The sequence below is a fragment of the Daldinia decipiens genome (assembly GCF_022478715.1).
Source record: "Daldinia decipiens strain CBS 113046 unplaced genomic scaffold F4813scaffold_30, whole genome shotgun sequence".
In the NCBI taxonomy this organism is placed as follows: domain Eukaryota; kingdom Fungi; phylum Ascomycota; class Sordariomycetes; order Xylariales; family Hypoxylaceae; genus Daldinia; species Daldinia decipiens.
In genome coordinates this window covers 35,630-51,159 of record NW_026054573.1, presented here as the reverse complement: position 1 = coordinate 51,159, position 15,530 = coordinate 35,630, and the positions used below count along the sequence as shown (strand labels likewise).

General features: G+C 49.0%; 2 protein-coding genes across 2 annotated transcripts; both read left to right on the top strand.

Annotated features, from left to right (window-relative positions):
- Positions 1-11,030: 11,030 nt before the first annotated feature.
- On the top strand, positions 11,031-12,057 carry F4813DRAFT_178355 (uncharacterized protein). Its single transcript, XM_049239287.1, has 2 exons — positions 11,031-11,745; positions 12,012-12,057. Exon 1 carries the CDS (start codon positions 11,193-11,195, stop codon positions 11,583-11,585), a length of 393 nt encoding a protein of 130 aa, XP_049097258.1. The 5' UTR covers positions 11,031-11,192; the 3' UTR covers positions 11,586-11,745; positions 12,012-12,057.
- A 205-nt stretch (positions 12,058-12,262) lies between these two features.
- Positions 12,263-14,022, top strand: F4813DRAFT_391715 (glycosyltransferase family 2 protein; the record flags this gene model as incomplete). Its single annotated transcript, XM_049247195.1, has 4 exons — positions 12,263-12,357; positions 12,444-13,298; positions 13,438-13,732; positions 13,789-14,022. The coding sequence occupies 4 exons, from the start codon at positions 12,263-12,265 to the stop codon at positions 14,020-14,022; spliced, it is 1,479 nt and encodes a 492-aa protein (XP_049097257.1).
- Positions 14,023-15,530: the final 1,508 nt, after the last annotated feature.

The following is a 15,530-nucleotide window of genomic DNA, read 5'->3' as shown; positions in this document are numbered from 1 at the left end:
CAAGTAATAGGCTCGCTAGCCGAATTTAAACCCGGAAGTTAAATGTGCCAATTACAAGATTCTGATGGGGTGAGGTCGTCATTTAGAGTTGTCACTCAACTAGATTGCCGCGTAATTTGCTGTCGCGAAATGTCGTGGACGCAAGTCAGTCGATCGACGCCGTTTAGCTCCAAGGAATAGGCGGGGCCGAGCCATAAGCATGCTAAATAGCCGGTCACTTAGGTGGCTGCACGTATGCGTCCGTTTGCGTCCGCTTGCGTGCTTTCGATGAGATATGTATAGAAACAGGCCGAGGCGGTGTATCGGTAGTAAGGTGGGCTCCCGGCCCAAACCGCCCGGAAACGGCGGACCCAATCCCGTGAAGCGTTAGCGTCTATAAGAGCGGTGCAATAAGTCGGTGACTGGAAGACTAAACCCTTCGTTGACTCGGAGTTATGCCGGTCGACAAGTTGAGAGTTTGAGGTCGTGGCGTTTTAGGCGCGTAGGAAGAAAATGTGAGCTATAAATGTCTCATTAGCCCGCTGAATGCCATGGTGAATTGTAAAGAACAAGTTTGATCTTTGGACATTTTGAATATGTTCCGAGAACAGAAAATTTGTATGTATGTATTGTATATATTAGACATGGAGTTTTGGTGTTGTCCTTGGCCAATGTTAGCTATTTTTGACAGGGGAATGGGATCATGGCAATTATGAGTACTTGTGCGACTCTGGCGGTAAAGAGGTGAAAGGGTCTATTGTGATAAAGATATCATGAACAGCGATTCTTCCCGTGCTTCTAGAATTCTGAAAAGGGGGCATAGAAGTTGGTCTTTGACGAAACTTATAAGTAGAATAGGTTAAAGTCGTAAGAAACTCAAGGGAGAATCCTGTCGACCAACCGGTAATACCGTATTAGATAGAACGAGAAACTCCGCATTGGGTCTGCTATTGGGTCTGCCGTTGGGTCTGCCACCTCAGAGAAAGACGGGATTTGTGGAGATATGGTGGTCTGAGAGTGCGGTGAGAGCGCGGTACGATGGCATCCGACGGCCTCCGACGGCCCGATGACTTGTCGTTGCTCCTATTTCGCCCAGTTGAGGGCGGTGGAGGCCGACACGTCGGTCTCGCATAGCCTTTCCCTTGACAAGTCCGTGTCGGAACACGCTTAGAAAGCTTTACCGCCGACGCCGGTCTAAAGCCTCCATCGGTGACGCTCGGTCGCTCGAGCCGTTGGCAGCAGACGTCAGGTCCCCCGCTCTCGGAGTCCGGCCCGGCGGCGGTACCAACTTCCTGCATAAAGTAATCGTTCCGAACCACTCCATGCTTGCTTGTTCGTCGCTTGACTGCCACGAGCGATGAGATCGGACTTGACAAGACACGTCGTCTTGATAATACACTCGTACAGAACCACCACTCAACAGACCAGGTTCCGTCGGGAATGGAGCCAAGATTAGAAAACACTGTCACAGATGACAATCGTCGTTAAATGCAATGGAGGATCCACACAGACACCTAACCTAGCATCTCGTCCAAACCCGAACGACTCGGAACGACTCGTTCGTAAGAACGGTATCTTTGGAGATAGGTTACCAGGTAACGTTTCGAGTCTATCATTTCTGGGTGCCGACTTATTAATGGCATGCACGGTTCGATATCACGTATGGTGGCGAGTGCCCAGAGACCTTAAGGCCGAAAGGTACGTGTCTCGTAGTTCATTTTTTTTTGTTCTGACGATCACCCAGTAATGCTTCTAATAAGACGTTTCTGTGGGCATTTCTCAGAAAGTATCCAGGGCAATTAAATTTGTCACGCGTCGTTGGCTTAGCTACGAAGTATCAGCATACATACCTAGGCTTGAAAATAATCCTTCGGGTAGTATATCCCGAGGGCGAATAGGGTGGTACCTGTTAAGGCTCCCGAGTTTCCGGTTACGAATGATTGGCATAGCTTAGCAGAGAGAAGATCTTGGTCCGTTAAAGGTGCTACAGTAGATCTAGGCAGAAAAACTCGCATATACGTTCCAAGCCGAGCATATTCATCCTGTGTGCCCTACTGCGTGCTACTTGTTACTATTGGACGAATGGAATCGAGCTCTTTACCGGAACAAGGCTCGGCTTACCTCCGTGGCACTGTGGAGGCCTTATGATTTCTAGTTCGAGGTTCGCCTTCGCTACCAAGATCGACCCTCTCTTCCCAGTTGATTGCCACTGCGTTCGACGCTCGCGACATTGCACGTAAGGAGGATCGGCCGTCTCGTAGCTGCGCGAGAGCATGCTAGCGCTTAGCAGACCGGCGTGAAAAGTGAGGGGAAAGGGGCGACGAGGAACAAGAGGCTCATCATATAATAGTGGGCTGGGGCCTCTCGGCAAGTGAGAATCTAGAACTGCACTGCCGAATATCCTGGTACGTTCGAATTCGGAAAAGAAGGGCACGATGCTCCTCAATTGTTAAATTATCGTGGACGACCGCCCGGTCCCGCACAAGTCAAGCCCAACCGAGTAATGGGGGCATCGATCGCTTGGAGACGTGTGACTCGTCGGAGCCGTGGTCTAAGAGTAGTGGCCAGCTAGGTCTTGTCTTGTCTTGTCTTGTCTATTACCATGGTAACGGCTTTGTCCGTGGCCTCAGCTGAGACCGCATGTGCATATGAGCAGAAGTAGGCAGAGCTCTCTATTCGTCGCCTCAGGCCAATGCAGGTGGGAAAACCAACAAACATCAACGCCAAGGAGACGATTTGTTGCAGGACTCGCCACAGTGGTTAGCCACTAGGTTTAGCCACTTCACTCGCCATCGCGCAGGCGACAGGACTCAGGGTCCTATATGCAGGTCCTTTTTTGACGTCTTATCGATGGCCTGCTGTTTCATAGTGATAGACGTGCACCTGCATAGGTATATCTCTGTAGCCGGAATGGTTGCCGTAAGCGGACGTAGACATGAGGTGGGAGTATATGTTGTGCACCCTGTCAAGAATAGCCAATGTGTGCTGACCGCCATATGCTCCTAAGCTCGTGAGATCAGTGTGCTGTTGTGCTGTGCCGACAGGGGGCAGCTATGTATGTAGCCAAGTGACGTACAGCGATAGGTTGGTTGGTTAACGCATTCCTCCTAGGGTTTCTAAGACCTACTCCTACCAAAATAGGACATAGTTTTCCGGCGACAGGGGAACAGGGGAACAGGAAAAATTTTTTCTTCCTCTTTCTTTCAATATCGACCCTCGCGAGTTTGATATAATACCGTAGGACGAAACGTGGGGTTTGTTTCCCACGGGGCCGGCAGAAAGGTCCTCTCGCATAGTAGAACAACTCATAGTACCGCTGTCATATGCATGTTGTGCTTTAGGAGCATGCACCATCCAAGAGCATGATATGAACCTGACGCAAATCAAAGGTCGGAGGGGAGTCGACTGATTAGCGAAACCATCAGACATCATCCATGGGGGTTTACTATGCAGAGGCAGGAAATAGCTTCTGAATCTAGATATGCTGTGAAATGTCAGAAAGCATGCTCGTGGATTTATCCGCAAACACAGTAATTTCGCCACAAAGTGGCCCTGGATGCACATCATCTGGATCACTTCTACCCGGATGTGAGCTCGTGCTTCCGCGAGCCTTGTCTCCCGCTGTGGGCCAAATTAACATTTCTAGATCTGGGTCGAGGTTCCATCGACTAATGGGACTCTGGAGCTGCCGAATACAGACGTGCTGATGCTGTGATTCAAAGGGACTAACGAGCCTAGGTACATCGTGTTTCTCTGCCGTCTCCGGCAAGTCCTTGCAGCGACGCTTCTCGTGTTTTATTTTTATTTTTCCTTGCTGGGTACCATCGTTGCTATCTTCAGTGCGTACGTAGCGGGTTGCTAAGAGGGACGCTTGACCGCCTAGACGGCTTGGGATTGGTGTCATGTAGGTAGATATGTAGGTCGAAGATGGGCTGCGAACCACCTCGCTCCTTCGAATAGACGACCATGTATACGCACGGCTATGGGGGGCCGGTACGAGGGAGTACCTTACAAGTACCTCTGTTATCTTGCTCAACCGTAAGAGAAAATGAAAAGAGGCGACCACACTCCTTGGAAGATGTCAAATATGTGGCTAAGATCACGCCCTTGTGAGGGTGTGAGGTATTAATCCAGGCCCTGTAGCCTAAGCGAGGGTTTTGGTTGCAAGAGGGCCACTTGGGACCCGGCGCCGGACGAGGATATAAGGTGGAACAGCGCTGATTTGCTCGTTCCCCATTCTCCCTTCCAGCGATAGGTAGGCCTAAAGGTACCCCGAAGAATAGTTGACGTGATGGACTGACGTTGGCATGAAAATCTAAACTTCAGCTGTTGGAACCCGCCTCATACGATTGCCCCCTTCTGGTGTATGTAGAACTTGCAGGTAGGTGTCTGCCGCACATGACCTGCTCGCGAGCTTTCGAGACGACATGATTGATTCTCTGGTCGTGCGTAGTTCGCGATCCTAAGGGTAGTGTTTGCCGAGTAGACCCTGCTCTCTATACGACGTTTTGGGTAACTAAACATGGAAAGAGAGAAAGAGAGAGGCAAAGATAACAAGGAGTTAACGGTAAGGTAGGAAGCATATGGTGAGGAAGAGCGATTTGATCTTTTGACCTGTCATGAGTTAGGATTGGGATCCTGGTGCCGAATATACCGAATCCATGCTTTGGGAACAGCAGTCCTATATGTAATGAAACATTTATAGCAATATGCTTGGCAGGTAATTTTTTCCAACCTGTTTGGGCCTGAGCTCTCGGTCAGCGAAAATAGTTTCACTAGAATTATTAACTATGGCCACCTCTTCGTGCGTCGTATCGAATTAAGCATATAAAACTTGCCAAGCTGCCCGAATCGAGATCCGTCGCCGCCAGGTAAAGGGTGCCGCTAATACGAAGCCGCTAATACATAGCGGGAGGAAGAAAATGCCCTCGCGATCGCTTCGAAAGTTGCCGATAGTAAAGAGCAATTTAGAACTATACACCTTTTACCGGAAATAGCTCACCGATTCGGCAACCCCTTAATAGCGCTTCCACGCTTTCTGCCGTCCTTCTCTGCGAGGATGGTTTCGTTTACGGAAGATGGAAGAATCCCTCGTTCGACTGAAATGTAGGTACGCATGCTACACAGCCTGGATGCGTAGGTATTGAACCATGGTAAGAGAAGCGCTGGGCATGTTCCTTCGGTGGAAGAGCCCCATCGTGGGCCTGTCCGCTCGGTCTGGGTGCTCGGTCAGTGGGCGACCGGTCAGGGGCCACAATAGCAACAGTGCTCTCTGGTCTTTTTTTCTTCTCCACAATCACTCTGTCGCTAAAAATGGCCGCGGGAAGATCCTGATCATCACAGCACTAAAGAGATGGCGAGTTGGTATGTCATTGATACATTCGTATCTCCCCCTTGTTCTACGGTAGCTCCCTGGAGGTCAGACGCGAATGAGCGCGGACGGGGACTCGCTAATACGATACGTATAACGCAGCGAACGTCTTTCGAGTTACTCTGTACATACCTCGAGCTCACCCATTCGTGAGAGCCGCGATAACGAAATCTAGGATATTCGCAACCGGCGTGTTATATTATAGGTACTATTTGTCCTAACGGCGAAAATCATAAACGGAGTTGGATGACCATTTAGCGAATGTTGATTGAATAATATGGCGTTAATCTAAGCATATAGATCCTAGCCAAGCCAAAAAGGTCTCTAGGCTGAATAGCAAGGCCATACATGCCGGCCATCTAGGATTCAAGTAGTAATTCGACATGTCGACAACCGTGTCGGAGGCTAAGGTATGCAAGTAGCTAGCTTGACCGAGGAGATTCGTCGGCTACATAGTACCGTAGAGTAGTAATACATGCGAAACCCTGCTTGATAGAGGCATCATACAGCCGGCGCGGTCGCGCCTCTGAGGGGGCTGGTATGATTCTAGATGATGGCCAGCCTCAGGCGAGCCCCGATTCAAGCTTGTTGGATATCCGGTATGATTAGGGTGCCATTCCGGCAAACATGCAAGACACGCCATGCCCAAGGGTTATTAGATTTCGAGAGGTTCCGCGGTTGGGCTCTCTTAACGGCAAGGTTTGATGATACGCTGGAAATGAAAGCAGACGACGGACGGAGCGCGGAGTACATCTACGGCTCTAGCAGCCTCATCGGCAATCATACCAGGAGTACGGGATTCACAACCGAAGGACAGGAGAAAGAGAGAGGAAAGGTTAATTAAAAAAGGGTTAGAAATAGAGCTATATGATGTTACGTGGAACTAGCCGGCTCAAGGTTTATCGAAACTTATGTATGTATGTTACGTAGTTAGGCCAATCCCTGGGATGACTAGCATGGTCACGGCTTATTAGGGACCCAGGGTTCGTCCCCAAACCGTCGAGCTGCATCTATACGTACAGCATCATCCCCACGCCGCGAATCAGTCTTCGTCGATTTCATCCTCGAGTATGTAATAGTGTGAGAAGAGAGGTAGTCAAGAGTATTAGAAACAACACTAGAAAGACACCTGGCTGTCGTCCTACCGTGCCGTAGATACGTCACCCAAAACGTCTACGCATCCGTACGTAGTTAGACGAATATAATAAATATGTTAGGCACGAGAAGGTAAATACCGTCGTCTCCCAATAAGACACGCACCTAATCTTGTATAATAGAAGATGGGATACGTGGGGCTCGGAGCCTCGGGTTCACTCCTCATCCCACCACGACCATCGTAATGATTGATGATTTCAACTGTCGTCGTTCGACCTTGGTTGAGATGCAACTATGGTTACACTATAGGACCGTGATAATTGGGCGTATCCTGGCGTATGGCATCATATATGTAGGTCATACAGGAAGGCGTTGCACTGTCCTTTCGCGGCAGATACGTTGGAATAGGAAATCAAGATTCAAAGAAACGAGAGATCTACATACCTAACCTACTATGCAGGTGTGTAGTCTGTATGTACATTTGCGGCTTGCGAGAGATGGATCTGTAAATGATATTCTAGCAAGGTACATGACGCTGACCGAATCTGGATTGCGCCAGAGAAGGCCGGGAACCATGCTAGCAGGCTAGGAACAAGGCCCGATATTGCATGCCGGTACGGTAAATCAGGTCATTGGCCAATGGCTCGAGATCGTCCCAGGTTACCCCAGCCTCAGCTTTCTCCTAATATCCCGGGTCGACGCTTGCTGACGGACAGGACGCTCACGGATCCTCGTCAGGGACCTCTCTAGGGGCGCTGTCGTGTGACGCTATGCTGTGCGGCGCCCACTCTCTCTCGCCCACAAGGCGGATACCTATGAGGGGGGAGGGGGGGGGGGGTCTTCGGCTGGGGAAGTCTGCTTCATCTTTTGTCTTTTTTCCTATTTGCGCGATTCTGTCGTGTAGCGCTCGGCGCCGTGTAACAGCGGGCGAGATCATCGTCGGGAGTGTCACGGCGCTGTGCTTCCCACCCCTGTAATACTACTTGTATACTACTTGTACAAGTTGGCGCATTTGCTGCTGTTTATTATCGGCCGACTGATCTAAATGGTATATCATTCGAAAACCAGGATAGGGGACAATGACGGTCGTCGAACCCTGTCGGCAGCCGTCTTCAATCGGCAGGTCGTTGCTTTGTCTTGCAGGCTGCATTAAATCTTGCGACTCTACCGGAAATAAATACACCCAAGTTGAACCGGCGAGGAATAATAACACCTCGCAGAATGACAACCAAGCCTCAACCTTTCATGGCTTCCAATGTCTTGCCTATCTCTGCGGCAAGGACGCATGCACATCTCATCTCATCACCTCTTCCTGAGCAAAGAAGACTTTCTTATTTGAAATTCTCTCCTTTCCCCCTTCTCAGTGGGAGAGGCGCGAAAAATAATATTCAAAATAAATAAGAGCGCGTTGATATGTACTGTGCTGCGATACGTTACGTCGACTATCGCGATTAATAAGTATCATCAGCATCTTTAAGGGGGTGCTGCGTAGGCGCAGTTTGCGGGACGTGCTAGTCGACCTACTACAGGCGCAATTTCGAGAACGTGATGTCGTATAAGTGGCCGGCAAACGTCAACGCCAGAGCAAGAGACCAGCAGCGGCGACAGGAGAAGCTATCTAAGCTATACTCTATACGCTATACGCTGTACATACGCTATACGCTATACTTACAAGCTGTGCGCACGTACATACGCGCATGCGATATTTGATATGGAACCTCCCACTGCCTTACATAATGAATCTGTGGGGGTTGACATATAAGTACCACCGACGACGAGCATATATGCAGGTATCGTCGTCTGAACCAACATACGGAGGGGCGACAGTGTAACTTCAACACACTGGGGGCCGGACCAACCCGGTACTACTTCCTAGTAGATCGTTATTATAGCAACGCGCAAAGGTTTCAGTTGCTTCTGCATGGAGCCAACCACGCCACGAAGTCTGTAAATCCGCCGTGAATGGAATTTTCCAGATCACCGTGGATTAAATGATGTATCGAATCCAACCCAAAATCTGGCGAGACCCGTGCTACTTACAGGGACGGTTCGCCGGACCCAGTGTTTCCAGACGTCCACGTAGACGCAAAGTCGTCACGCTTTCTCCAATGACAGGCGGCCGTGACAAGGTTAAGTAGTATAATACGTATTATCAAGCGCTGATAGGGGACAGCAATGATTCTCGTATGTCTAGGGCGCGTTGCAATCATGAACAAGCGGAACCGAGGAAGCTTTTCCAGACGACGCCTCTAGAGATATATGTCATGTCCTATCTTATAGCCTGGATTTATTGACTGGGTACCCGGCACGCTGCTGCTGCCGGTAGGGTTACCCGTTTGATAAATGTTGACGAATATTGGGGGCCGCACTCTTTAAGCTCTCGGATTTTCTACTCGCGCGGCTACTAGGTATAACCCATGTCTTGGCCATCAGATCTTCATATAATGTCTGGAGGGAAGAACAATAGGATGTTGCCCTCCATTCAGCAGGCGGGAAGTCGTGCTTTCGCCATCGCACAGGGAATTCCCCAGCGCCTTCGTAATCCCAGGCCCATCGACCCCATTGATCCCATTGATCCTATTGATCCCATTGATCCCACTGATAGCGTCCATCGTGGAGGCTACAGATCAGCGCTAAGTTCACTAGTAGACAGCCCGAATGAACCTCTAGCCAATCGCCAAGAGCGAGATCGTTCTAAATTGTATACGGAGCCGTTCTTGTGAAGATCGATTTGCGCTCCACAGCAGCACATCTCGAGCCTGATTCGCCTGAGACCCGGGATCTTTAGTCGGCTCGACAGGTCTTAACGACTTGTGAGCCGTAGGGCCCCAGAATCAGCTCCGGCCAGTGACAGGGCCGAGCTCTCACGAGCTCGTTCAATCCGTACGCGCTGACTGTGTTCAATTAGGAACACCTGATTGAGCCATGTACCGTACATTTGCCAACATCTGCCAACATTTACCTACATATGCTACGCATGCTACTCTCATAGCCCTTTTAATGTGTCAACCATACACCAGTGGGAAGAAAGAAGGAAAAAAACATACAGATGATAAAAAGTCAGGTCACTATCATCCATCTGGCACGCATAATTATTCGTATTCTTATAAGCGTATCGCCGCACGGTGGGATACTTCTTGGTAGGTCTGGTAGGTCTGGTAGTTCTGGTAGGTCCGTTAAGTTTAATATCTTGTAGGCTTAAGGTTCAATGTTGTATTGCAACATTGAAGTATTCGTCTAAGTCTTGCAATGTACCGGTCAAGTACCCGAGAAGAGAGCACGTTTTCCCAGAATCGACCCCATTTTCTACCTTTGGTACCTAGGTGTTTTAGTTTTCTAGGGTCTGCAAAGTACAGCCTAGGCATCTCTGGGTAGCTTGGATACGCGCTGCACGGTGCTCCGCTTAGGTGCTTGTCGCTATTAAAGAGCCCTGTGAATACCTACCTAAGTAGCTGGTTTAGTGCAGCTGGAAGTTTGCTATCGAACTAACGCGGTTTAGTACCATTCTACATCTATACACCCCCCGGTGCCTTGTAAATATAAACCCCACTACGCCTTCCCTGTCTACCATGCCCACTACATGCGGTACCTACTTTACAACCTACTGCGCCGCCATTACCCCTCGTCCTTGCTGTTGAGTTTCTTCAGTTAGAGAGTTATTAGAGAATTAGAGTAGGTAGAATCTCCGTTCCACATTGGCCCCAGCAACCCCAACTAGCCAAATCTAGTACACCCACCCCGACCCCAACCTCCAAAACCGGACAATTCTTAGCAGCAGCCGCTTCTCCAACTGGTGGCTCCGGAAAACTATGAATTTTTTTCAGGTTCTCCTCTTCTAACTTAACAAAAAAAAATCCAGTCACTTCATTTTTCTAACCTCTAACCTCTACCCGTCGTCACGCGTTCTCTCAATCGATTCGAGAAATACCAACTAAGGAGAGCAAAATAGCAATCGTAAAAAAAGGGGAGTAATTTTACTATTCGTATGTTTTCTCTCGGCCTGCGTCTCGTTTCTTATTCGGTTGTATTCGATTTCCCCAGCTGCTTTTGATAGGCAGCTTGGGGTGTCTATTATAACCTATGTGACATTGGAACCGTTTCCCTACTCTCTAACCTACATCAACATACTTTGGTACCTAGCCTGGGCAGGTAGCATTGTAAGGTTGTTTCGGCCTTGACGTCCCTTTTGAAATTAATACAGTATATTATATTTCGTATGCTCGGTTTTTATCAATTTACGTCTCTTCTTTTCCCTTTTTAGTTCGTGGTCTAAGATTAAAGCTCTTAGATTTTTTATTTTTATTTTTTTGGCTCTCGTTTTTAGTATTGTAATAATATGCACGTCGGACCCAAGGTCCCAAAGTATTATTAACCTATACGCACTTCCATGTCTTCTTTCTAGCAAGGTATCTGTTCCCATCATCTACAAGCTGCATACGGGTCGATCTAAGCACTACTCTACATTTCCACTAACTACCCTTACTTATTTGCATTTACTCATATGAGGTACGAGGCTACCTAACATGTATGTAGGCACGGTACCTGTCTACCTGCCTACATACCTACATGCCTACATACGCCTACATGTCTCTTCGTACTTTGCTATGCCCCCTACTTATCTTCTTAGCCATAATATATCCCCATAATTATGTCCCATTGCATCGTCTGTCGTTTACGTATGTATGTATGTAGGGGAAATAGTTAAGGTAGGTTATACACATCGACCGTTTCCCTCAAATGGGGTCATATGGGTCCATCTGCCTATATATCCTTGCCTCCTCTCCCGGGTCTGGCCCGCTGGCTTCATCTTGACGACTTCTCCTATGTCCTCTGGAAGCCCATTGATAATCGTAATGGCTTCTTTTCTTTAGGGTTTTCCTTTAGTCTGTTGTGTATTATATTGTTATTGCCGGCCCTGCCTCCGTCTCGGCTTAGATTCGCCTCTCCCGGAAAAGAAACAAAAAGGGAGCTCGAGGTTGCTCTTCTCGTCCGGTGGATAGGACAAACTCTCGTTTCGAGGTTTTGGATTCGGGGATTTCTTCTTTCTGTCGTTGTCTACAATATATTCATCGGAGATCTCACGCCACAAGGGACTACTAATAGTTGCCACCCGTTGCATAGTCCCGGTTTTGTCTATTGATCCTAATTCCGTCTATCAATCACAGACGCAAAGAAGGGCCTTGTCTGATTTTTATGCCCCCCTCCCCCTTCCTCGTTCCTACTACGCGTGACTTCACTTCGTCGAGTCCAGATCTCGGAAGACAGGCACACGTCACGTCCTAATTGGAACTATTAAATAGGCAAGTAGTCACTTCTTTCCCTTTTCCGCCCCGTCATTGCCGTTTCCCTGACTACGCATATCACGCCGCACCTGCTCCGCTTTGCAAGATCGCTTGGTCACTTGCTTGCGGTTGCCGCTTGGAGGGGCTGCGGTTTCTATTTATTGCGGCTCTTACAGCAAACCAACTACATCCTAGCTCCTCTCCGCAAATTGGAATTTACCTTGCTCGTACTTCCTTCCAAAGTAAAAACCAAACAAACAAACAGCTGACCCCATACATCTTAGGTACCTTCACTTGGAAGTCGATTGATAGACACCTGGTGGGGACTTGTCAATTTCTCCCAGGAGATCACTCAGACGACCGGCTCGTACGCAAAAGCAAGGCGCCTTCAACTTCCTAATTAAAATAGGAACAAACAGGAACAACAATTTGGACCTTTCCTAATAGAATTCTTGACAACGACGTTTATTACGTCACGATACATTAATACGTCTATCTGGATCTCTAATCTCTCCCACAGAGAGAATTATCCACGATGGGCATCACCACACCTCTGCCGGGCCTCTTTCACGTGCCCCTCGGCTTTCTTTCATCGCCAAATTTCTGGTGGTATACTTTCTGGCTCTTGTGGTAAGTTCTGCGCATTCACGACTGCTACGGTTTCTCCTATTGGATAACTTCCGGTCGATGCTCTGAAATATCTAACTTTCCACCAGGGTGCATCGTTACCTGCGTTTGGTTGTTCACGTGGTTAGCCACTGGACCTACAAGTCGAAGCCTATTCCTATCAAGCCTAAATACTGCTCCAATGACGTGACGGTCATTATCCCTACCATTCACAACGTCTTCGAGGAGCTTCGTCCCTCGCTAGAGAGCATCCTGGCTTGTCGACCGTTTGAACTGATCCTCGTGACAACGTTGGATAAGCACGCGGCGCTAGAAAGACTGGTGAAGACCCTCTCGACCTCTAATATTCGCGTGCTATCCGGGCCCATCGCCAACAAGCGACTTCAAGTCTGCGAGGCGCTTCCCAAGGTGAGGACCGAAATTACTATCATGGCGGACGACGACGTTACTTGGCCGTCAACTCTAATCCCGTGGATCCTTGCTCCCTTCGAGGACCCGAAGATCGGAGGCGTTGGCACCTGTCAACGTGTACGTCGAGAGCCGGACGGATCCCTGTCGACTCAGATCTTCAACTGGCTTGGAGCAGCCTACATCGAGCGCCGCAACTTCGAGATATCCGCTACCCACAACGTTGACGGGGGAACTTCTTGCATGTCTGGCCGCACTGGGGCTTACCGATCGGAAATCCTATCGAGCCACGACTTTCTGGAAGGGTTCAAGACCGAGCGATGGCGCGATTATATCCTGAACGCCGATGATGACAATTTCGTGACCCGCTGGCTGGTGAGCCACCAATGGAAGACATGGATCCAGTACGAGCGCGAATGTGAGATCGAGACTACCCTCGAAAACGGCCTTAAATTTCTCTATCAGTGCTCGCGATGGGCGCGAAGCAACTGGCGAAGCAACTGGACGAGCCTGATTCGAGAGAGATATGTGATTACGTAAGTCTTCTGACTACCTTTTTTTCGTTTAAACCCCTGTCCCCATCCCCTTGTCCCCTTGTCCCTTTGTCCCGTTGTAACATTGAATTACCCCAACGAGGTTGCTTTTTCATAAACTAACTATCGTCTCGCGTCTTAGTCAACAACCATGGTCCACTTACGCTCTTCATATTGCAACCTTTACTTCCCTAGCCTTTCTCGTGGATCCTCTTCTACTAGCTTCGCTCTGGTGGGGCACCGAGGGTTGGGACTTGGAAGTTCGCCAGCGCTGGTTCTGGGCTCAGTTTATCTACATGTTCGCATTCACCAAGGTGGTCAAGCTGATCGGGCTCTTTCGACGTAACCCGACCGACATTATCTTCCTCCCGGTTTCCATCATATTCGGCTACTTCCACGGTTTGATCAAGCTCTACGCTCTGATAACCTTGAACATGGTAAGGCATACCTCGAAGCATTGGACTTTCTAATCTTATTGCTAACGCGGTGATAGACATCTTGGGGTAGTCGACCCGATGGTGATGCTAACGATGCATTGCGTATGTCTCCTCGTCCCAGGAGGAGCAACAGCATTGCGACGCCTTCGCCTCGACATGATGATCTCGAACGTATGATTAGCAACGCCTTGGCCTTGCGCAACCACCGCACCAAATACTCCGAGAAAGAACTGCTTTTAGACTACGAGAGAGAGATCCCGCCGATCGCCGTGGTTGCGGGACTATCCTAGTGCGACGTGGGGGTTCTGTTCCGTCGCGGATCTTTATTCGGCTATTTTGGTACGGATTATTACGGCCTCCCGACAGGAGGTTACGCATTTTACGATTCATGAATGTTATATTTACGATTCGTTTCACCGAAGGGCTTATCGGAAGAGGTCAAAACGGTACTCATACGGTATAGGACCGCTACCTGAGACATGGATTGCGGCCAATAGCTTTCAGCCTATAACAGGGCATTGGTCTTGGAATTTTTTCGGGCATCGATGGACATCGGTTTTTCTATGACCCCCCCTTTAAAACGGCACCTGGTCTTAATTCTTCGTCAGAGAAGGCGGAGGAAGGGATTTTAGCACACCCGAGTAATAAGTTGACGGCTTTAGGGATTTAGCATAGTGGACGGCAAATGAGCTAGAGAGAACTCATTTTCGCGCGGTTGCCGTGCGATACTTAATCAGGCGGCTTCTACGGGACGGGCAGGTAGCATATTCATTTCCTATATTTCTCTCGCGTCGCATAATTCGGCATGCAGCATTTTTTTTTCGCGCTCGATTTCGACCAAAAGCAAAATGGTTGGTACGGATTAGTGTGTGTGAAGACGTCAGGGATGGATTTGGTTGGAGGGCAAAAATAGGGAATAGATTGTGACTCTAGTCTGCATGGACGTCTTCGGATTCCTCATAGATGTATTAGAGGGGCTACGATTCGAGACCAATCCGAGGCCGAGAAGACATAAAAAGGAAACAAAATAATAAATCTCAAGGGTCTTCTTTTCTTCTTCTTCACATGCAACTACGTACGTAATGGGACATTGGCCGACTAGGGGGGGAAGAGAATAGAAAAGAGTGCGTCGTACTGCATATACATGTATGTAGTAAGATTTTTGATGTGGTGTGACTTGCACTTTTATTACCTATCCCAGACGTCGATGGGATACGACCTATGTAACCCCCTTAAGCTATCGATCCGACCCCCGCGATATGGAATATGTGTGGTGCAGGAGACAAGGGGACGACACGGCATATACTAAATGCGACTGAGAAGAACGCGAGATCAACCATCTGAGGAACTCGTCAGGAGACTTGGTGTCGCACAGCATGGCCGGCAACGGTCTCTTAGGGATTTCTAGAGCATCGCGTAAGAACTGCTAAGCACTATGTCAGCACGCAAGACGAACCGGGGGTCCTTCACCCCCCCAGCTTTGACCACGCCAAGCTTGAGAGGCTCTGCCTTTCCATCCTCATAGGTTCCTTCGCGACCCAGTCGGATCCCTTAACGACTCGTTTGCGTCCCTCGTGGAATATACCACTTGACTCTTTTGTTATTAAATACGGCTATCACTTGTTCCCTAGATTCCCTAGATTCCCTAGATTCCCTAGATTCCCTAGATCGGGTCTAGACTATCTAACCTTACCGTATTCTACACCTCGCGGTAGGGCCGAGGCAGCTAGTTGTATACTCAGGCTTCGTCAGCTGAGGGCGCAAACGGCCTTTCCCCATACGACTGCTAGTCGCCTGG

What these genes read in the sequence shown, in the direction of transcription:
- F4813DRAFT_178355 (XM_049239287.1), top strand. Translation starts at nt 11,193, where the DNA reads ATGGGTCCATCTGCCTATATATCCTTGCCTCCTCTCCCGGGTCTGGCC.